General features: G+C 44.9%; 1 protein-coding gene across 3 annotated transcripts in view; it reads right to left on the minus strand.

Moving 5' to 3' along the window:
* oxr1a (oxidation resistance 1a) overlaps positions 1–24,408 on the minus strand; it is an 82,484-nt gene that overhangs the window by 1,619 nt on the left and 56,457 nt on the right. For 2 of the 3 annotated variants that reach the window (XM_079164852.1, XM_079164851.1), the window contains exons 5-14: positions 18,204–18,356; positions 16,677–16,861; positions 13,744–14,426; positions 11,193–11,358; positions 8,871–9,036; positions 5,783–5,863; positions 4,529–4,654; positions 1,653–1,805; positions 1,437–1,532; positions 39–112 (exon numbers count right to left, since the gene is read on the minus strand). In XM_079164852.1, the coding sequence (XP_079020978.1) occupies positions 39–112; positions 1,437–1,532; positions 1,653–1,805; positions 4,529–4,654; positions 5,783–5,863; positions 8,871–9,036; positions 11,193–11,358; positions 13,744–14,426; positions 16,677–16,861; positions 18,204–18,356 (1,883 nt within the window). Of the gene's footprint in view, positions 1–38; positions 113–1,436; positions 1,533–1,652; positions 1,806–4,528; positions 5,864–8,870; positions 9,037–11,192; positions 11,359–13,743; positions 14,427–16,676; positions 16,862–18,203; positions 18,357–24,408 lie in introns of those variants that run through there. The other variant, XR_013767186.1, reaches the window with a different exon arrangement.

Consider the following 24,408-nt stretch of genomic DNA (forward strand, 5'->3'; position numbering starts at 1 on the left):
TAAAACAAATGCTGCTAGAACTGGTTTCTTGGGCTCACCTTCCTCCACCAAACGCTAAGGAGTCCATGTCTCCCTTCATGAAGAACATGTTGTCCCCTGTCCATTTGTACACCTGTGGCAGACACAATAGAGCACAAGTTAGAAGATATTGGGTGACATGTTAAACGCTGACATTAAGTTTTCACTCCTGCACACCTACTGTGTGACTTTGGTGTTTTACAGGGTTAGTTCAGATTCATCAAAGTCACACAAAGAAACCGAGCGATTGACCAGGAACTCCAGTGAAAGTGTTGTTTTTATCAATGGAGTGTGGTGGCTTTGAAGACGGCAGAGAGGGCTTCAATGGCCCTTCAATGAAGACGTTCAAGCCATTATGTGTAGAATTGCTATGGGAGGGAGTTCATCATCTTTTCTAATTATTCTTGTGGAACAAGTTCTTGTTTGTAGAAAGAAAATGAGACAACCCTGGTGAAAAGTGGTGCAGTTCATGTGTTGCTTTCAGCCAATTCATCTCAGTAACCCCGGCTTGAATCCGTTACGTGTAAATGTGATTAACAAGAGAACATAATCAAGAATGCAAGTCACAGAACACTAAATGCCACCGAGTAGTGAGGCTTTAGAGCACTGCATCATGTACAAAGATGTGTCAACAGATATTAATCACAGCCGTTATGAGGACCAGAGCGAGTCTGTGTCACAGGCATCGACAACAGCATGTGACCGACGAGCACGTTCACAGAAAGCATGTTGTGTGATGCTTTGCACTGGACTTCAAGTGGCTATATAGACTGTATAGGTTACTGCATCACCGAGGTCAACTGTCTGTCACACATGATGAACGCATTTACACGCTTACACACACACACACACACACACACTCGGAGAGAGAGCATTAGTCGCCTCTCGACCGTCACTCCTCGGTCAGACAAATAGCTGCTAGAAGGTTCCTTCTCTGGTGGCAGGTTGTGTTGGAGTAGACGCCCGCTCAGCATGTGCATTAAAATGCACAAGCTGCTGAACTTTCCTCAAATCTGCCGTTATTATCTACTTACACTGTACTTTACTTTGCCATCTTTGTAGAATGAGAGATGACGAAAAAAATAAAAAATAAAAATCGGACTTTCCTTTTTATTGAAACTAAATTGGCAAAAGACAAAATGTGAAATATTCACATCAAATGATAAGTCTATAAACAAATGCATAAATAAATATACTGTAGCCTTTGCCAATATGAGAGGCCTAGCTTTGTTGACTGTCCATCAATCACCCGGTGCGTTTCAGCACCCGGGACAGCTCCACAATGACAGACACACACACACACACACACACACGACGCATTCCAATACTGATTCGGACGTCGATTACCATGTCAACGGTCAAAGCTTCGAAGCCATTTGGGTTCAAATAAAATACTTTTTGGAAAGTCAGTCGTGTACCTGGAACTCTGGATTGAAGGAGAAGAGGAAGGTCTCTCCTGTGCCATAGAAGCCGTCGCTGACTTTAAAGGGCTCAGACGCCAACGCACCAAACACCTGGAGAACGAAAAACAACTCCGACATCAATAGCAGAACTATTAGAAAGTGATGAACGCTTTACATCGCTTCCAATATACTACGGTGCACTACTTACATTCTGCTGAATTGGCAGCTTACCTGGCCGTCGCTGTCCTTAATAACCATGAGCACTGGGGTGTCCTGGCCCTGCATGGCTCTGTACAGACTCTTAATGCTCATGCCATGCTTTGATGTGCCAAAAGCCAGGGTCCATGGGTACCCAATGGTCCGAGGTGGGAGGTTCCTGGCAAGCTGTGGGGGGGGGGGGGGAGGAAGGATGAAAGACGCAGAGAAAGGAAATGAAACACATAAAGGCCACAGCCACCAAAACGCTCAATTACATCCGCGGTGAACTTTTAACACGGTCTGGTGTTTAAAGAAGAGTAACAGGGCTCCAAACACACAGCGCGGTCTCAGGAGGAAGAGAGGTCCGGCACTCCCTGAGAGGCTGCCCTGCTGACAGCCTGAAGGATTAACAGTGGCGGTGGTGCATGGGGAGATAAAGCCGACAAAAGGCGCCGGAGGAGCAGTGCAGTTTATGCTTCATGTTAACAGGCAGATAAAACAGACACGGACTAAAACATGGAATTAAAAGTGACAACTGTTTTTACAGTATGCTGCACCATTTCCTCTGTATGGAACAAGGGCCTTTAAACGTTCTGCTCACTCTCCAATAATTCACGGGTCCCTCTGCTCTTTTTTCTTTCTTTTTCTTGTTGGTTCAGCAGAAGCAGGCGCGTGATCAGCAGTTGGAAATGAAGCCACGAGGAGATGAGCCCCGACTCGGCTCACCTCTGCGAGCCGCCTTGAGCTCTGAGCTCCGCCCTCGGGGTGATTAGAGGAAGCTGCACATTGGCAACTTATCTGCCAACTGGGACTCATTTGGAGCTGTGTGGGCGCGTCTGAGCGTGTACTCACCCGCGATGCCTGCAGAGCGCACACCACACCTCAAACAACATAAGCGGTTTGTGACTCTCACAGGTGTGTCATCTTTACATAAGCCACTCAATATCCATTTTACATAATTCAATATAGAATCAAATCAAAGGTTCCTTCACATGTTCTCTGCTGTAATCCTAAATCACACAGAGCAAGTTGTCACCTGTAACTCCACAGAGCTTACGGTAGCCGGCCTATGCCGGCTCTTTGCCCTGATGTGAAGCGGTTCGGCAGATGGAAATCTCAACGGCTGAAAAAACCTGAAGGAATTATGTCTAATAAATAAATAGAAGTATTAATAACAAATCAAACAGCCTAATTGAATGCTCAGCGAGATGCAGTGCCGACAGCACGGTGTGGATACGGCAGGTCGGAATTCGACGCGGCCTCTGAAAAGGTATCGGGGCATTCAGGGGAAGTCTATCCCGACTGGGCAGAGCTGGGGAGGTCCACACATTTCCTGTGTCTGGTACTTGTGAGCGGAGAGCAGAGCATCGCTCCGCATTCACCCGTCTCCGCATTAATCACTCACTGCTCGCTCCACAACATAGACAAGCTGCATTGCATTTGAAGTAGGGCCGTATCGAATGTCATCTTATTTTACATTTGAAGCTTCTATTGAGGTTTTCCAATGAAGACATGTCTGTCGTGAACTCATCACCCAAAAAACAGAAAATCCTCAAACTAGATTCTTAGTTTGAATAAAGCGATTCATCGGATTAAATGAATTTGTCTTTTTTTTATATTTAATCAACTTCCTTTAATTAATGAATGTAAGTGTGCAGCATGTGGGACAGCAAATATCAACAAATATCAGATTGAAGCACAATATTTGGTTAAATAAAAACACGTTGAACGTGTGAATTGTGGAACTGATTAGATCTACCTTTTTTCATAAATGTAAGCTCAACAACGCTCTGGAGCTATTGGAAAGGTTCGGATCACACGAGTCAAACAGTGCTACGCAGCCACCACTGGAATCTAATTATACTAACATTATAGTTGTAATTATATTGGTGTAGCCTAATCTTTATCTGCAACTGTGCAGAAGGTTTAAACCGAAAGAGTTGACGTGCAAAACACTAAATCAACTTTTGCTTTTGCACGTCTGGTGAAGAGTTCAACCTGTTGGCTCTTAATAAGATACATTGGTTGGAACTTGAATCATAGCATTTGTGCTTTATTGCTGTTTAAATGTAGGCTATCATATGGCTTATAAAACTTATGTCCATAGTAGTTCTATGTGGCAGGAATTCAGGAATATTAACGGCCACATTAACAGAACAACCCACTGACCACAGCTGATGTAAGGAGTACACCTACAGTACCTGCTGATGCTTCTGTCTATACATATTATTATTCCTGCTTAATGTATTCCTCCTCCCACCTAACAACTGTAGGGCTGACAGTGTATAATGCTTATTACAGCAGTGAACACATGTATTCCCTCAGAACACGGTAGACAAATAATCCTGACAGGGAGCTCCAGGAATGGAGGACGTGGTTACGTTTTTACAAATTTGAAAGTGAAATGACCAACAAGTCTGCATTCAAGCCAACCCCATGACCCACAGACCATGTTATATACAGTTTATCCATTTCAAGGACAAGTAGAATACACTTATTAAATAAAAAATATTTTTCTTATTACAAATCTAATGGAGAGAACAAAAATAAAAGCATTAGCCGCTCTCAATATCTTCTAACTCTCTATGTTATAAGTGGCCAGAGCTCCAGGCCCATTGGTTCGTACTGAAAGTGTAAATCTTTAAAAACAGACAACGGGCCATTTATTTAGGACGGCAGCAGATAAACACACATTTGTTGAACCACAGAGTATTTACGTACACTGACAGTGGATGCACACACTTGTTAGCAGGATCGATTCATTGCTAAATGTTGTCTTTCGGGTGATTTGTTGGCCATAAGAAAAGTTAAAAAGATTGCCTGCCTTCTCCTTCACATTGTCATCAGCATTCAGATGCACATGGTGACATACATGTCACATTAGAGCAGGCCTGTGCAGCGGTCTGTACCTTCTCTATCTGGTCGGCCTCCAGGAGATCACTGGATTCTCTGAGGTTGGGCTTGAACGTTTCTGGCTCCAGCTCCGTCTTGATGGATGTGCCCTGCTTGGAGTTCACCTCTTCCTTGGTGGTGATCTACAGGCACAAACACATGTCAGACGTGCACACACAGACACACTCACAGGGAGAGGTCTAACATTCAGCTTCCATAAGGCACCGACACTGGATGGGTTCAGTTATAGCTATCTGTCATAAAGCTACAATTACTACTCCTACATAGTGAGACCATCTAAAGCAGGAGCCATTTTACTAGACAGCTCTAAGATAAAGGCTGAGACGACATGAACAAACTCGCCTTTAGCCAAAGCCTAACCCGAGCAACAACATTTTAAATTAAAAATGTTCCTGCCAGAATTATAAACGCAGTGTTTGCTGGCGACACGCTGATAAACCAACAGTTCGATGACGACAGCTGAACATCTTGCTGCTGCTCTCCGGTGCCAGGCGACTAGGATTGGTTTGGCAGCACTAGGGGAGCGGGCAGAGACACTGTCTGGGAGAGGAGAATGCAAAGTGAATGGGAAATCAACCCAATGAATAATTTGCACTCCACTGTTCGACATTTTCTCTGACCAACAGACTGTTTGGGTTATTTATCTTTCTCAATAACAGAGGCTGACTGTGGAGCGCTTCCCCCACTGGTGGCTGGGATGCTCTCATGTTTCAGTCCTCATTCAAGTCGGGCCTACCCGCATTGTCCTCAGGAAACATCACTCAGCCCGTCAAGGGAGTCTTACTTCCACCCCCACCCCACACCATCGCTTTGTCCTTAACTATTCTAGACAGTCTGGTCATTTGTGTATAAAAGACAATGCTAAATTCAGTGGAGCTAATATAAAATCGACATATTGATCATATCTGATCTAGTGGGCTGACGCACTAAAAAAGCCTGACACATTGAGATGAGGCTGATGTCACATGAAAACCTCACACAGTGTTCTGGAATGAATTGCTCAAAAATATTTTACGTCAAATGCTTGAGAAGTCATTCCCAAATTGATCTTGTATTGCAAGTTTTGAACAGGTTTCATATGCCCAAACGCTCATGAAACCTACTCAACAGATCACTGTCATGTAAAGCATGTGTTTCTGAGGTTCCTATGCAACATCAGCAGCAGCTAAAGCCTGCAGGAGCCGATGGGAGACCGTCCTGGTGCAGGCAGAGCAGAGAGACAGGGGGGCAGACAGGGCTGGTCAGGGCACCTGGAGTCGTTTGCAGAGCGAGCGCAGATCTTCACTGTTTAGTGCATCAATCCGACGGTGGTACTCCGTCAGAGACACTACCTGGTAGTATAAAGACAGGAACAGGTGGAACATAAAACTCTGGCAGATCCATCGCTGGCCAGGGAAAGGAAAGGGTGAGTTTTTGGAAGGTATTATGTGCACTAGGTAGTGCGATTCAGTGAACTTAACACTGCTCTTTGAATAAAGGTAGATGTATACAAATGTGAAGACACACATTCTAACAAAGGCTTACGGCCACTGTTAACAAGAAGAGAAGGAGCACATAAAAGCACTCCATCGTTTTGCATGTTTGTGTAATATGTTTAACAACGCCACCATTGGTTGCTGAACCCACAGAACTAAGTGAACTCACAATAGTTGAGGAACGACTGATGCAACACTAGATGCCAAGTCCATGGACATTAACCCACTCTCTTTGTTAGGAACAGTAATCCACCACTACAACTGCAGCCCAGACAGACCAACAGATGACCTGTGAGCATGGCTACATTCCAACAAAGTTACACCCCACGCTACCAACTCCACTGAGAGCGGCTGCCTCTGTTCTGCCACTGAGTAAACGTTGGCGTTTAATAGTCCACAGCGTCTCTCCTACAGGAGAGATATTTAAAGCCTCGTGTGCGAGACAAACAAACAAAGCCACAGATACCACACACTCAGATTCAACTGGTCTAGGTCTGTACTCCAATGGATATTAAACTGTCTGGGAACAGATGTCATAAGCTGCCTTTGATTCTTTAACTGTTTTTATTATTATTTCTTAAAATGTATATTTTTTTTTACAACAGAGACTTTTGCACTCACCTTGTTGCCTCTGGTGTAAATAAGTTTAAGGGTAACAAGCTGCCTCTTTACAGCTCTCAATGCAGCACAGCAGGTGAACTACAGCCCTGATGAAAAAGTACATCTGTGCCTCACTTCACTTCCAGCTCAATGCACTTTAGTGCGTGTGTCCCCTGACGAAGAGTCACGTTGAGCTAGCAGCATGCTAACCTGCTACAGACTTTTCAATGTGTATCAAATGCCTTTTATTTTGAAGGGATCAATGTCATGAAAAAGGTCAGCATCTGGAAGTGACCGGTGAATTAAATACGGTGTCATACGGCACACGGGTGACTGTTTAACGGTCACTTTACGAGCTCTAAACTTGAAACACACAGTTAAACATTGAACAGTTTGGTAATGTGAGGTTAAGGAAACTGATGAATGAAAACAGGGACTGCCTCTCTTAACCGGCACCGAGCAACTGGAAACTTTCACACATCGTGTTACACGGTGCCAAGAGCACAGACAACCGAGGAGGGCACTTCCCTGACTGCTAAAGAGTGGTCAGATAGTGGCCACTTTGTTCAACACCAGTCACTGCCCTAGACCACATCGGCTAATGGGCTAGCGGGCTAGTTAGCTTCGCTAGCGAGCTAGCACGGCTAGCTAACAACAACAGCAAGAGAACACACGAGAATACCGTTCACACATCGCTGGAGACTGAAAACATGAACAAAGCTCAAGGAACATACACAGGTGTACTTGGGGGTCAGCCGTGTCTCTTGGTCTTTCACCCTCCTAGAAAACATGTCTTGCTTTCTGGGCGAGGTTGAAGTCGTAAAGTCACATTACAGATCCTTTAAGTTCCCCCGTGTAGCCCCGAGACAAGAAGACGGAGTTGGAATGAAGCCTGGCAGCCTGATCGACTAAAATAGAAACATTTCTTTCCATTAGGGTTTCTACGCCGTATGATTTGTGTGACATCGCTAAAGTCCAATAACAATACGGGACAGGAGACAACCCGGCTCCCCATTGGTTAAAAAGAAGTATGAGCGGTCCCATAACAGACAGGATTTAAAGAGACAGTAACACCACGAGCCCATGAGGTAGAGATTTTGATAGATGAGATCCGTGGTTACAAAAAAATCAAATCAATAAAAATAGAATACATTAATACAACTAAATTTAGTCTGTCTTTTTCATTAAAAAAAATATTAGTTTACCAAAACTATTTTTTTCCTTCTTAAAGCAAAAACGGTGTTGTTTAAAATTCATGGATTGTCAAACAGGACAAACAAAAGCAGCAAGATCCTGTTTACTTATTCAAATGTAATGGATCGTGTAGGGACAAACAAAATCAGTCCACTTTGTTTCCTACATCATTCATTTACATTAAAATTTAAATCCTGGCCACTGCTTCCATCGTATCTATTTCTTCATACAACGAATGCATCCCTTTCATTATCCACAGGCTCAAAACAATCTCATTTTACCAAAACCATCCAACATGTGCCATTACAGTACTGGAAATCTAGATTGACATCCCTTGACTATGCTACCTAGACTTACTGCCACATTCTGTTAATGTGCAATGAAGACACATTGAGAACAGCTTGAACCCACATCAGTGCCACATGAGTTTGGGAGGACTTCAGAGCCAAAAAAACTCCCCAAACTGTTAAAGTGCTCAATGATTACATTCCCTGCAGCAACTCATAATTGTGTTAGCCTTTTGCCATTCAGCAAAACAAGTTGCCAAATGCTGACCAACGCTAGTGACAGTCGCACAACATGTGATGAAACTAGATTACACTAACTGAGAAGAGTAAACAATTACACAAACATGCAAAACACTTTGGTTGGAAGTTCAGTGGAGCGCATTTCCAAGCAAAGTAAGTGTTCACACAACTTACACAACTTACATGTGGTAGAAAGTTCACACAAAAAAAGTTACCATCAAATCAAGAAATATGCAGTGGTACATAGAAGTGCAATATACAGAAGCAGAATACGAAAGTAAGGTTTTGACAACTGCACAATTCTGATGGATTCAAAACCATGATCAGCACAATACGTTTGGACTATGCATTACATAATGAAAGCAAATCAACACATTTATATAGAACATGTAAATTAACACACAACAATAAACTGGTTTCACAGGTTATGGATTAAACCATAGCGGAGAACTATACTTAATCCATGTGTGTGAAGCTTGAGACAACACAACAGGTGTGCTTTAAGCAAAGTGAGGGAGCGGTGTTCGCCGTGTGGACCTTACCTCCCACTCCTTGACATTGAGGTCAGTGATGGGCTCGTCCTCAGCTGTTTCTGACACATCATTCTTCTTGACAACCATAAACCCAGGCTCTTGTCCCATCCCCCTGACCCCCTCACCGTACATGTCCGGGCTCCACTGCATGAAGAACACGTACAGGTGGTCTGACCTGGGGGGAAGAAACACAACTCCCATCAGGGCATCAACTCCCGATAGTCCTGAGAATGACTGAGTATTTTGTATGTTAAAGCATTCTCAAACAGCCCTAATGGCTGTGAAGCAAGCATTTCAACATCAACAGTCACTGAACAAAACATTTTACTGGTCTCCTCATTTCTGCCTGCCTGTGTGACACGGTGTGTTCTTATCGAGTATTTTGCGACAAGAGCTGTCACTTTGTGCTGAAGTGTGGGAACACTTTGGGGACAAATGGTCCTATAATAACAAATAGTTGAACCTGCGAACATTGATTTTGTTGTTCCCTTGTGGGCAGCCCAACAAGCTGCAAATACAACATTCATATATATAATAAAAGTCCCATAGTCTCTCTCCTTTTAGCTCCGTTTTGGTCTCCACCAACTCCTGGGGAAAACATCCGTCTCTTTAGCTGCTTAATGCTCCTCAAACATTGCAACAATCATTTTGCCCCTCTCTGCTCTCCCCTCGTGTCTGCCGTTACATGAGAACCATGTGAACAGTTTAGGATATGATAAGAGATAGTGCGGCATAACTCACGAAGAGTTAAAAACAAATACAGTTTGTGTCACATACTGCTTTGGACATGACAGAGCTGTGCAGACTCGGTGCGGTAGGCTGAGCTTTATTCAGTGTTGTTGGTTGTGTACCTCCCTTCAATGGCCTCCCTTTCTTCCCACACCATTGTCAGGACACTTAAAGACACATCATGCGGGTCGGCTCCCATCTAGGTCAAGCTACAGAGAGTCTAGCGGCGTCTGAAGGAAAGGACTATGAGCCGCTGTGTTGTCAGTCCCAACAGCTTATGATCACTCCTCCCACACACCTCAGCCCAACTTGCTGTGCCAAGAAAGACAAGTTAAAAATAATGAGTAGTCCCATGTACCATCTCTAAATACTAGCTTTGAATCTGAAATGCCCCCGGGGCTGTCGTCCCCAGGTGCAGCGTGCATCGCAGCAAACTTGTTTTCCAGGTGGGAAATGCTGCAGCTAAGCAACCGGCGGACGACAACAACGACGCTGTAACAAACAAGACTCCTGAAGTTCATAATTAATAACGAAGGGGGGGTTGTTCTGTGTCATTACTGCACTCTCAACACATCACATAACCAAGACGCATTCATGGTACCGTGACTAACTAAAGAAGACATGCCCGTTTGTTTGATTCAAATGTGATTAACAGCCTGAGAGAACACCATGCGTGTTGCTGCTGTAAAAGTACAGACCCATGCACTGAAAACAGTGACGGATCAGATCCACCTCATGTTTGTTATCACCATTTTTGTTCCTTTGCATCCTTCTCTCTGAAAAGATAATTTAACTACCACTTGCACTAGAGCCAGATTTGGCTGTAATAAATGGCCTCTGATTTATTAAATTAAGCTTTTGGGATTAACTCTCCATATAAACACATTACGCAACTTTTTCATGAAATGCGTCTCCTTCCAGCACGAAGAGCTGTAATGTAATTATGACTGCTGCTTGCTTGGCAACTGTACATCCAGACGGAGCGCTCCAACTTGGAAAAACACATAAACACGCCGTATCTATTTTCAGATGATAGAAAACATTACAGCTTAGGTCAGAACAAGTTCAGGAGCATTTTTGTGGGCGGAACTCTTTCCGAGGATACAAAACTAGGAAAAACAGGAGCTTTATTGTTGGATGGGTTGTGTGCGTGTCCCAGCGCAGGAATAAAGTGCATGTCTGTTTCCCTGCAGAGTGAATGAATAATACATTGTTTTGCTGTCTGGCAGAAGCAGCACAGGGAGATGGGCAGGAGCCGCAGAGGGAGTCAGACCTGACAAAGAGTGCATATTTGATTGGTTTCAAATATTAAAAGGACTGGAGGTGAGGCGCCTCGGTAACTCAGCTGAATATTGTGGTGTGTTAGGAGTATGTTAGGGTTAGGCTAGGTCAAATCCATGCAGCTCTCTGCATTAACAACAAAGTCTGCTGCACTCTAAGTGGACCTATCGGAGGCTACTATATCATGTATTGTACTCTGTAGTCTTTCCATTTTAAAGATTGTTCCACATCATCAGATACAGCAGCGGTTTCACTAATGTTATTTAGGAGACCACAAAAAGGGATTTGCTTGTATTCAAAAGGTGTGGCAGAGACACTGACCTCTCCTGCGGCACAGCAAACCAGTACTCGTGTTTCTTGCCCTGCTGGGCATACTGCTGCATGGAGGCGCTGGCGTTAGAAATAAACGTCTTCTTCATGGGTTTCCCCACCCGCAGACACAGGAACTTGTGAGCGGGGTGCTTCCGCCTCTCCGCAGACCCTGTACCTGGAAGAGGAAATCATCACATGGTCACTAAAGCATAACAATGTGTTATCTTTTGGGGAACATGCCTATTCGCTTTCTTGCTGGGAGTTAGATGAGAAGATCAACATTACTCTCATAACTGTATGCTAAATATGAAGCTACAGCCAGTTAGCTTAGCCTAGCATACACACTGGAAACTGCTAGCCCAACATAGGATTTTACAGTTCTGTTGTCTGTATAGATCAAACTAATGAGATATAACAAGTTCATTAGAGAGCTTTACAGGTGTTGCTAGGCAGACGTTGCAAGTTTTGGACAGAGCCAGGTTAGCTGTCTTTATGCTAAGCTAATTAACCCTTTGGCAGCTTTATATTTACCGTACAGACACAAGAGTGGTATCAATCTGAACTCTTGCAGGAAAGCAAAGCAGCATATTTCCCAGAGTTTAAAATTTCTGCCATCTAAAAACAAAACACATCTGGTTGATTAACTGCGTGTTCTCCGGGTTATTCTTGCTTTATGCATGTGACCTAGTTTTCTATCCTCTATTTACTGGCTACTTCAACTGGCATTCGTCATTTTGTGGCAGAAACGCAGCAGATGACAGAAACAAATGGAGAAGCAGACTATAATTGATAGTGGCACGGAGTCTTCCGCCCGTGGTACATTATCAATGGCCTATTATAAGGTCGCAGCCCCAGGGAGCTGAATGACATCACTGCACCAGTGACATTACACTGCCACATATTGTCAGCTCCTGGTTGGGCAGCTCAACATAACTAGCAATAACGACAGACAAAATAATCCGCTTAGACAACACGCTCAGTGGGACAAATTCACTTTTCAGAATGCATTAATTCTGTATTAATGCAGCCTGTTTTTGAGGTTGCTTGTGTGGGCTGTGCTAATGTGCACAGAATAATGGGCAGCCCTGCTGAGATCCCCGTGCTTTGGCAGCCCGGCTCCTCTGCGTGATAATAATTGCCGGGGAGAAAATGGCAAATCTCTCTCTCCAACTGTCTTGGTCTGTTTCTTCTTGGGGAGGGACATCTTTTCTTTTGGAATCACAACTACGTGTCGAGAGTGGACAGTGGGTTGTATGCACACAAGTGAGTGTGACATACTGAGGCCACTGTCGGATAACAAGACCCACACTGTGCCACCCAGGCTTTAATTAAAAAGGATGCTGCCATGGTTTTGTATATGTTAGCCAATTAACTGCTAACTGCATAGGATTTGCCAGACATTTTCTCAAGCACATCTTGTCTATTTCTTTGTTAGTAACTACCGAACTTCCAGGCAGTCACTGCTTTTCTAGTTTAATTCCATCATCTTGCTGGCGAGATTCTGCTACCTTTATGTTATTGCTGGTGGTGATATAGTTGAGAGAAAAGGCTGTTATAAAACTACTTGCTGGTGCGTTCAAGGATAATCTGAAATTGCCATTTGTCGAAGTTTTCAGGAAACCTGAAAGACGATGTGTTGATGTGAAATTGTCTATTGTTTTTGAGAATTAAACTATTTGTTAAGAAAGACAGCCTGCATAGTGAAGAAAAAAGAAGAAACGGCTTGTGGCATTTCTTCTCTTTCTTCTTCTATTTGGTGTCCAACTTATTTGAAATATTGCACATAAATATATTACATTTATAAGACTAAAGAAGTCCACATGTTTTAACTCAAGTTTTTCTTTTGGTTTCGTATATGTGTTACTGTTAGGTGGTTTGTTATATCATCCAGCGTGGAGTAGACCACCAATAAGTAACTACCCATAGTTGGCAGGTTAAAACATAAAGCCACTGATCCTTTAATCTTAAACATGGCAATGAGAACAAAATACGTTTATTCCAGGCTTTGGGGAAGGTAGTATTCGTCTAAATCCACATGAAAGCAACCCAGAGAAGGATGTCACGTGTAAATAACACCTCTCTGAATGCTGTCTCAGAAGGTGTTTTGATGTTGGGTTTCATCGCCACCGTGTTTCGCCTTTGGGCATTACTTGTGTTTGTGGCGTTGTGGTGTTTGATAGGCTTTAGCTTATCGCCCAGAGGAGAGGCCCAGACCACCAGAGCCCGAGATCAAAGAGCTGCATAAAGCCCCATAAAGCCCGGCTAGCTCCGCCGAGCTGATAACAACAGAGGCTGCCATTTTCCTTCGTCTTTATATTCCAATTACTACGAAGGCAGAGTGGAAACAGCAAGGTTATCGGGAACCAACATGAGAGACGTGATTCTGAAGCAGCCCGAGAGGAGAGGAACTCGCTTTGATAGTCTTCAGAAGTATATGGATGTAGAGGTTGCAGCTAAAAGACAACATGAAGCCAGATTCATCACCTGAAATGTCCTCTGCCTGTTTTTCACGAGCTTCGAGTTACACGTTTTCCAACTGTTACTATGTAAATGTGTTTACCCTCTGCAGAGTTCTGCGTGCCGTCCTTTGGCGTCTGCTCTACATCCTCCTTTTCCTCCTTGCCCTGTTGCATAGTGTCCGTTTTGGAGACGTCTGTCCCCTCGTTGGCTTCCCCCTGTGGACTGGCTGAGACAGAGGTGGTGTCTGCGGCACCAGGGGTGGCTGAGCTTTGGGACCCCGGGCGAGAGGTGCTGCTGCTGCTGCTGCTGCTGGGGCCCTGGGCCTGGCTAGTGCTGCTGGTGGTGGTGGTGGTGGGTGTGCTTGGTGGCTTCTCTACACTGTGCTGCTTGGATCCCATGCGGGATTGGCTATCGCTCTCTGTGGCAGTGTCTGGTGGATTGTCCTCTGCTTTTGCCGCGGCGCTCTCCTCCGGCTGACTGGCACCGAGGCCGAGGGCACCGCCTGGGGCCCGGGACGCGGCACCGCTGGCCTCCACCTGGGTGACGGTTTGCACAGACTCCGTGGAAGCGCCCGACGACTTGTCCAGGCGGAGGTCCTCGTTAGACGCTTGCTCCTCCTCACGGATGGGGGACAGCTCCGTCTCGGTGAAGACGTCTTCGGAGAAGGAGCCCTCAGTGCTGCGCGGGGCCGCGCTGCCGCTGTCGTTGGGCCCCGGCTCCCTAAGGCGCTGCTCTGGCTCCTTCTGGGAGGGATGTCTCTCGGTGGGAAGAGGCTCCAGGTCACTGGAAACAAAGAGAAGCAATAAGACATGTGCAACTCTATCACGAGTAGAGGAATATTTGGACATTTCCCTACATGCTCTACATGTATAGGGATCAGTTCAGCTGTTATGGTTAGTATTAGTCAGCCTGTAAAACCAATAATACGATGCCCTCTGTGGCTCTGAAGGGGCCGTCTAATATATGAGAAAACTTGAGACATAAACAGAATAGTCTGTGTTACAAACTGGGGCCATGGAGCTGGAAAGACGTGGGTGTTCATCAGGCATGGACGCTCTAATGAGAGACAGTATTGAGCTCCACCTCAGTCAGGGGCATATGCTCTTTGGCCCTTTAACCAATCATCAGCCACATTTATGATCAATAACCAATCATTAAAAAGGGTCAATGCATAATGCATGCATTTCCATGGTGAGAGTTTATTTTAACAATCGACCCGCTACTTCCTCTCCCATTCTGTTGTTTAACAAACGCTCAAACTAAATTTAAAAGATCAAACATGATAACTATGCAAGTCTTACAGATTTTTTAGGATACATATAGATATATTTATTAGATGAGACTACTACACATGAGGGCATTTTCAAACACATGAACTAATCTATGTACCCACAGAAAGGGCTGCAGAGAGAGATGCCCTGATCTTCTTAAAACATTACCATGTTTCGGTTTATTTATTCACACGAGCATATTGAGTGGTTTGGGTCATACATGCAGTCTGTTCACCGTGAACACTTTCTTTTCAAAGTTTGGCAAATCACTGTTGCATGACAGGAACGGAAACGAAAAAGAAAGCAGGAACCAGTGGAGTGCTTAGAGGAACTCTTATCAAGGTAAACACCGTTTGCCCCGTCGTTCATGTTGTCATTCAGCGAGAGATCAGGCTCCAAAAGCATGGAAGAACTGATTATGCAGAAATACGGTTCCACCAAATTTGTGCATATTTAGATAACAGTATGTTTTTTATTTCATCTAATTTTGTTAAGAGTGATAAATAAAGCTGTATAACTGTTCAAAAGGACCAAATCTGTGTTTCACGCAAATAACAACATTCTATTACTTGAAAACCTTTAATGAGGTCGCAAGAAGAAACACTTGTTTTTAACCAGCACACAGAATCACAAGTGCACAAGTGTTATCACGAGCAACAAGTGAAGAGCACTTGTTGCTCGTGATAACTTGTTGCTCTACTGTGAGTTTGGACAGAGATGTAGAGACAGAGACGTAGAGAGAGAGAGAGAGAGAGAGACATAGAGAGAGAGACAGAGACAGAGACATAGAGAGAGAGACAGAGATGTAGAGAGAGAGAGAGACAGAGAGAGAGAGAGACAGAGAGAGAGAGAGAGACAGAGACATAGAGAGAGAAAGACATATAGAGAGAGAGAGAGACATAGAGAGAGAGAGAGACAGAGACATAGAGAGAGAAAGACATAGAGAGAGAGAGAGAGAGACATAGAGAGAGAGAGAGACAGAGACGTAGAGAGAGACAGAGACGTAGAGAGAGAGAGACATAGATAGAGAGAGACAGAGACGTAGAGAGAGAGAGACATAGAGAGAGAGAGAGAGAGAGAGAGAAACAGAGAGAGAGAGAGAGAGAGACAGAGCTGGGCCTGGCACACAAACCGATCATTTGCGAGCACAAGAACTGCTCCACGGGCAACACTCGACTGCTTAAACACAAAAACCGCTCAGACCCACAAAAACTGACTCCACAGGGTTCCTAATATTAGATCACATTTGCCCTTACATCAATCGGTCTTCAACAGCAACAACACTAAAACTATTTAAATGAAGCAACAACTCGTGGGAGGAAACACGAGTGGATCCTCTGAAGTGGCTGCTTCCTAGTGCATGAAGAGGTGAGCAATCCGTACGTAGGAGGGGTGAAGGCATACTTCATTATTAACCCTGGTGTAATTGCCGTCTCCTTTTTATTTTGGTATGTGTAGGGGGGAGGGGGGATTAAACTGCAAACTTGAAATTGGTTGCTGATGCAATCTGACCGCGGGTGCAGCAGAGAATGACATTGATTATAGCGAGGTTTCTGGGAAAGGTGAGAGTGGGAGAAAGGCATTTGGAATTAAACTGTGGGGAAAGATAGAAAGTGTAACTATAAGAGCGTACGTAGGAGTAAATTAGAATCACAAGTCAGGGTTTATATACTTGAAATAACTACATGTGTTAGTCTTCATAGAGGTCTTTACCGTACACGCTCAACAACAACAACAGCGAATGTCAACGTTTCTTTCTTACTCGGGCACAGCCTCTCTGATCTTGGGGTCGGTGATCTCCTTGCAGATGGCAGCAGACTGCACCTCCTCCAGGGGACACATGATGCCGTACTCCTCGCACCCATGGGCCTGAACCAGTGGGTCCATCCGGTGGGGGTCAAACATGATGTTGTTGGGTGTCACCAGCAACACCCCGCTCACCGCACCCTGAATCGACACGGGAGAAGAGAGGGACGGGCGAGGGAGGAATTAGAACCCCATCAAAACTTTAAACACATAAAAGGAAGAGCGTAGCATGTTAGTCGACCGCCAAAAGATAATCAAAAGCACCTCTGTCACATAAAGAACTGGAAGCCGAATCAATTTGAGACCGCAAATGTCCTAAATCAAGTAGAAGTTATTGACTGCCGGCACCGTGACCACTTCAGTGCTTTCATTTGGTACCTGGGAGTGAATCAGCTGTGGTTCAATACCATGGATCTGTGTGTGTGTGTGTGTGTGTGTCTATGAGCAGGACAGCTGCCTGGACAGAGTAGTGTGTTGACACACACACACAATATGTTTTCTTTGTTCTTCTTTTGTATTATCCAAGCAAACTGCAAATTCTCTTGTTAGAACCAAGGTCAAACAGTCAGATCTCGGTCAAAAAAACTAAAACAAGGTACTGAACCGAGGTGAAGAGGATCTGAACACAACTGTACCCAAGACCTTTTAAGATCCTGAATTTAGATAACTCACTTTACAGCACGTCAAGGGGCTGCAGAACAACATTACTTCTAATCAGCAGAATTAAACTACGGTCGGCAGGAGAGACGCTCCTCTTCATGTGCTGGTCTGCAGGGTTATTCAGATCCACCCACACATGTGCCCACATGGTTACTGTGCTCTCATTTTGTCCTCGTTCCAGGGTTTCTTAAATCAATTCGACAACAACAAACAAAAAAATGCGGCGAGCTGGAGTGCCTCCGTTTATTAAGATCTCAGTTGTGAAAGATGGCGGTGCGTTTCAGTGGAATGACTTTCCCTCTAACTGCCTTGTTTACGTCTGCCTCGGTTGGCGATTTCATGTTTTGCTGAGAATACCATCGGAGGGCACCGAATTAGCAACTGAAACAGCAAAAGACGATCATGTTCTTCAAAAGTGAAAGTGGTCGTCACGGACGGCATCAGCTATTAAAGTGAAGCGCTCTGTATTTTTGCTGATTTGTTCTTGTGTTATTGTGGAAGGGTGTAAACTACCGAATCTCAGAAGAAGAACTTGATCTTTGATCGTATCGATGGTTTACAACGCTGAACAAACAACCAGGAAATAGAAAAACAGCTTTAATGTGGACTTCCATTTGAAGTGCGTTACTTTTCTCTTCATATCTACAGCCAAGGCTTTTGAAATAAGGAGTGTGTTGAGAACTTGCAGCTGGTGGCTGTATGTTTTTCTGTTTTTCTTTTTTTGCCGACGTCATTTTATCTTCAGACCACAGCAGTTCGCAGCAAACTGTCGGTCACATAACCAGGAGGGTACAGACAGAGTGCCTTCTATGACGCGTCTTACCATGCCACCAGTGATGTACTTGCAGTTGATCTTGAGGAACTTCTCCGTGAGGGCCTCTTCCTCCTCGGAGGTGGATGACACCACTCTGGACTGGCGCAGGGCAGAGAACACCGGGGGGTGAACGCCTTCCGGTCTGGGGGGGCCATCAGAGTCCTTGAGATAGGATGGGAGGGGTTGTGGACACCATTTGTTAGTTAGTACGTACTCTTATAATACCGATCATCTGTTCTTGTGCTGGAATAGTTTGTCCTTCGTCAGCAGAAACAGAAAAGGGAGCATTTTAAAGTCGGGAGTTAATGGAGACGTCTGCTCATTTCCAGGTTCATGCTTGTATTTCTATTAGAACATGTTTACATGCTTTAACGTTCAAAAAAACTTTAAAACTTGAATATACCTGTATTCACCTTCTGTCAAAATGCTTTTTTTTTTGCGCATGTCAGCGTAAATGGGTTGCTAGGCAACAGCTTGGGTCCATGTTTTCTTCCTGTCAGCAGATGTCACTCACACAGACTGCAACCGGAAATAAGCTGAGACACATTTCGTAGGTTTACGTTTAAACCATAAATTGTATAGTTTAGAAATCCTGACGGCTCACTTAAAGGGACAGTTTCTGAATACGGGCTGTGTCTATTTCTACATGAACTGAGCGTTTCAATACTTTAACGGTATTATTATAGCACATAGACGTCATTTTATAATAAAAAAAAAAGGCGAAAAACAGCTCTCTAAACAGCATCCAACTAAATGATGAGATGATAAGCACTGTCGAACAAGCACAGTTTGGTTCACTTGGTAATACATGGTGTAACTAATTTCCGTCTCATTTCATCAAACTAATGTGTTTGAGTCTCTAAATGTATTATCTAAATATAAACAGATATTTCCTGCACAATGGAAAACAATCAGGTTAGAAGAAAGCCAATGACGAGCCGAGTGAATGTGCCTCCTGTGTGCCTGAGCCTCACACGAGCAATTAGGTGAAAAATATTCATATGAGACCGAAGATCTAATTATTGTGCTTCCGGCACTACCTAGTTAGTGTTATTTAGACTCAAGGGCGGGTTTGGAAACTGATGAACGAGAGGCCAGACTGGGGAGCACGTTTATAAATGTATTAAAAAATGTGTTAAGAGCCCTGATTCTCTGTATTAACACACGGTTCATCGTTAATAGTTTATTTATTCAGTTAATTTAACAAATGCCAGACAGCGTTCAACAGGAAGGTTTTCATTTTTCACATTGTCTGGCCAGGCAAGTGGCCTGATTGGTGCTGTGAGTGTGCAACTCTCAAGAGATGGGAAGGGAGCGGGATGGCTCCCTCCTCATCTCCAGAAAAAAACCCCAATGTGTTTAATTATTTTTTACCACTTGCCTGATTAGGCTTGCGAGTTGCCATCTTGGCTATCCTTATGGTCTAGATATGGTCAGATTAGGAGACAATGGGCCCCTGCACACAGACGTGCTAGTGGTAGTGCTTTGTGGGTCGGTTGCTTTTTCCTCTCTTTGTGGTCATTGTGGTTGTTTGATGGAGTAAGAAGAACAACAGGTCCAGGGGCCCTGGGTGAGCACAGGGTGGGTCTGTTCAGTACTCCATCCATGATACCAACAAGCCAACATACCCATCACCTTCTGACTCTGCCAGGGGCAATAACAGTCTATAAGTGTGTATTGGTGTATCCTTCATGTACATGGACACATCAAAATTACAATAAGCCTTTAGTAATAATACCTTTATATGCCTACAGTACATATACATGCATACTATATTATTTAGTGGTTATATTGAGCATGGAGTGCTGCAAAATACAGTATGTGGTGTCTTTAATAAAGGTCAAGAATGATAACCAGCAGAACTACCAAACTATTGTATTAATGTTAATGCTACTTATAATTAAAGTAAGAATCATCTACAGATGTGAGAATGATGAAATATAATACTATTTTCCTTTAGAATAACTGTTGTTTGTCCGTATTCTGCCAGATGCTCCATAGCCAAGAGGCAACGTAAGTGATGTCTCAACCATGTTGTTGTATTATATGTTGACACACACACTACGAAGCAATTTTGTTACTGCTTCTTCGGCTACGCCACGGTTACTCCGCAAGCTGCCACAGATGGTGCGTCTGCTGGGCTGGAAACACGAGGTGTGGTGGGGTTGGTGTCTCCACCAGTGGCCTGTTGCCATGCGATGTCTGAGCCACGGGGGAGAGACCGACTCAAGTCCGTCTGAATAACCATCCAAGGGGGACAACCGTCCGACTGGGAGACGTTTTGCAGGACGGGAGCTGACTGAACAACGCCGGACAGTCTGTGACACCGAATGACTGCCGGAGGAGTCAGAACGGATGGAGAGATGAGAAGAAGTGAGGGAGAGGAGAAATGGGGACGAGGAAGACAAAAACAGGGAAGCAACTGCAGCAGAAGGGACAAAAAAAGAAAGAAAAAGAAAGCAGCGCAAAGCTGCTGTGGAGAAATCAAAATGTAAAGAAAAAGACAGGGAGATAGAGAGAGCTGAAGGCAATGAAAGAGAGTGATTAGAGTGAGGACAAAGAACAAAAGGGAAAAAGAGGACAGAGATGAGTGTGTGGGAGTCATCAACGAGGGGGATTTCAACGAGGAGGGGAGGGCCGTCGAAAGCCGACGGAGGAGTGCGGTGAAGAGCTTAGAGAAGACAGCCCGAGCCCATAACAACTGTCTGCTGTCCTCCTGACACCCACCCCCACACCTCCCCCTCTCCGTCTTCTAGCGCAGTCGACAAACAGCCGGCAGCTACTGACCCACACCGACACAAGCAGCCCAGACACCGGGCCGATCTGCTGCAGCCAAAAACAAGCCTCTCTGGTCAAGGAGAGGAGAAAGGGACCTAAAAAAAATGTCCTCAAAACAAAAAAGAGCAGGATCCCTGATCTCTGAGAGCATCTAGTGTTGATGAATTTCAGATCTGAGAGCCAGCTGTCGGAGACGAGGACCGCTCGTCCTCCACTTAAACTGAGAACACCTCACCTACACAACTGCACTTAAATCGCTCCACTTCCCTGTGACTCACTTCCCCAATGACTCATTCAAGCTGGCCTTCCTGCTCCGATGTTAAATATGAAAAGAGGAGCAGCTTTTTCCGCCTTAAAAAAAAAAAAAAAGAAGCTTTCGAGAACACAGCTGGGAACAGAAGCGCACACACACACACGCGTTGACCATGTGTGCCGCGCACACCTGCAGTTGAAATGAGCAGCAACGGGTGTCCAAACATGTCCTCCCTCGTAGAATTGCATAACAAACACCGTCTCCCATTCCCTCTTATTAAATATGGCACATGTGAGAAATGGGTGTTATGTGTCGGTGACTAAATAACACACATCACATGCTGCACACAGTCCACATAAAGGAGGAGTGTGAAGAAGCACTCGCTGTCCACCAGCTGAGAGCCGCTGCTCACAAGGTGATTAGATAAGGATTTCTTTTGGCATAGTGCTAACGTTGCATTTGTACATTATGTTGCTGAGTGGGATGATTACTGTCTGAAATAAGAGGGAAATACATTGAAAAGAGTGAGATCAAGTTGGGCTGTTGTATTGGCTGCCATGATGATGGCATATTGTCAAAACAATGACAATCTGTCCTGTTATTCATCTTTCAATATGCAATTGTAGTTGTAAAAAACAACAACAACAAAACAAAAACCTTGGCTCAGTGACTCAGCACTTTAATTTCACCAGGTCATAGTTTATGCACGGGAGCCGAGGGAGACGGCGTGACGATCATCACTGTATCAACTCCGTCACTTCCACGCTTGATATTCTGAGCGAGAACCTGTCATGTCATGCTACATCAGCGAATCCGCTGATCCAAAGCTCCAATCATATCTCTCACTGATCAAGCTGCCAACTCGTCTCCCCTGTGGTGCCCCCGCCCGCCACCACCTGTGCTGCTTACTCCTTCCTGCTGCACGCTGCCATTGGCTGCTTTCTCTCCCCCACCTCCAGCCCCGGCCGTCGTCACTGTGCGCACGTTAGCATGCTGACATTAGCATTTAGCTCAAAGCAATGCTGCGCCTCAGAGCTGTAGACTGGTAAAAAAAAGAAAGAAAAATGAACAGTGCAGGGTTTCTATACTGACATGATGCTTTGAAAATCCTGCACACTGTATCTCCAAACACACAGGAACACTGGCGGAAAGTGTTTCTACATTTTCTTTTTGAATTACAATAATTCTTTCCAAAACTTCAAAGAGTGAGCACTGAGTTCTGTGTGAATGGGACCGTCTGACTCTATTTGGTACAGTGATACACATACAGCTTACAGACCAATAGTGTTTTTGAAGTTGTGGAAGGTGCAGCATCACCCTGCCACAGCCACCTCGCGTATTCCAAGCCATCATTGCTTTTCCGGGCCGCTGCTTTCATTGCATCCTCTAATATATGACCTGTGTTTGTCCGACGCCGGCCTCTGCCGGCATCCAGTATTTTCTCAGCTGGCGCTGGAGTGTGGTTCTGAGAGGGAAGATCCTAAACCGGCCCGTCTCTTTATTACGCCCTATATTAACCTTCAACTTTGAACAGAATTTTGTATTGAAACTGCTAAACCGTAGACGGTAAGGTAAGGTTAGGAGAGGTAAGGTAAGAGTCAGCAGAAGTAGTGAAGAAGAAGAGTGAAGAGCTTACACAACCTCACTAAAAAAAAAATCCCCAAATGAAGACTAACAGACTTCATTTGACCCCGTTTGAGGTGAGCCACATCTCGTCAATGTCCTGAAGTAACCAGATTCCAGTCCGTCTTGGAAACAGGATTTGTCAGTGTGTGCGTGTGACATCAAAGGGAGAGAAAGAGCATAGTGCAGCATAGTAGACTGGCTGCAGCACTGAAATCCAAAGATGAAAGAGCTGCCGGCCTCAGACTGTGAGTAACCGCTGTGTGGGGGGGCTGTGAAGATGAGGAAGGTAGGCATTGAAATGGATGTACAGGAAGTGAGTGGCCGAGGTGAGAAAAAGGAGAGGCATCACAGTTATCTACTCTACAGGGAGCTGTGTGTGTGTGTGTGTGTGTGTGTGTTGGGGGGGTCTGAGACCGACGCTGGGGACAGGAGATGGGTGTAGCAGTGTTTGATGACAGCTGTGGTGGGGCTACAGAAATCAATATCCTTTTAGTTTCCAAACAATATTTCTCTCAGTTAAAAGAATCTAGAGAGAGACTGTGGCTCCTGTAAACCATAGCTTCCCTCCTACTGTGGTGATGAAAGACGAAATGAGAGGCAATAAATCAATAAGAGACATTCTGCAGTTGTCCATATAGATTAAAAAGACACCATTCACTAACAAGATGTCTTTTAAACGGCACATTGGCTGCTTTTTGCTCGATGTAATGACAAAGATTCCGGAGGGGAAGTCTGCAGGTGCCACCCGGCTTTGACCTTGTCAGTGACACATGGTGCAATCAAAAATCAATCCATAGCTCCACCGTGTGGGCACGGCCGTGTTCTGCAAGAGGGAGCACACAATGGTCGGGATTCATCAAATGTCAGCAACCAGAAGCCCTCAAGCACGGTCTGTACTGCTTTCACAAGTTAACCACAAGATTCTCACTAAAGCATAGCAGGTGCTGGACATTAAGAGATGAAACCCGCTCACTAGAGCGAAAGCATCACTAACGTAGCCATGTGGCGCCAGATATATATATATATATATAAAAAATCTAAACTGGTTCTACTTCCTCCATTACTAATTTTAGGTCACACCCCAGTGGAAGGACGGAAGGAAGGACGGAGGGAGGCATATGAGTCGCCAAAAGAGGAAGAGACAGGGAAGGTCACAGTAGTAGCTCGACCACGGCGGTGAGTAAGCATAAGCATGAGTGTGTGTGTGTGTGTGTGTGTGTGTGTGTGTGTGTGTGTGTGTGTGTGTGTGTGTCAGTATGAGCACAAGGAAGGTCTGGGTAGGACAAAGTGGACCCGCCTGCCCACACAGATGACCAGAGAGCAAGTACGCCATCGAGCTGGTGGCTGCCAAATAATCCGACGACAGCAAGACCGCCAGCCGGACAGTCAGCCAGCTCCCCATGCATGCGCACGCACGCACGCACACAGTCATCCAGACGGCCAGCCAACGATCCATGCCTGCAAGATGTGTTACTTTTTGCTGCCAATACCGGCGGGCCAGCAGGCAGAGCGAGAGCACGAAGACACTTCAGAGCCGCCTTATCTGGCCTTTAGCTC

This window comes from Pholis gunnellus (assembly GCF_910591455.1).
Source record: "Pholis gunnellus genome assembly, chromosome: 8".
Lineage (NCBI taxonomy): Eukaryota > Metazoa > Chordata > Actinopteri > Perciformes > Pholidae > Pholis > Pholis gunnellus.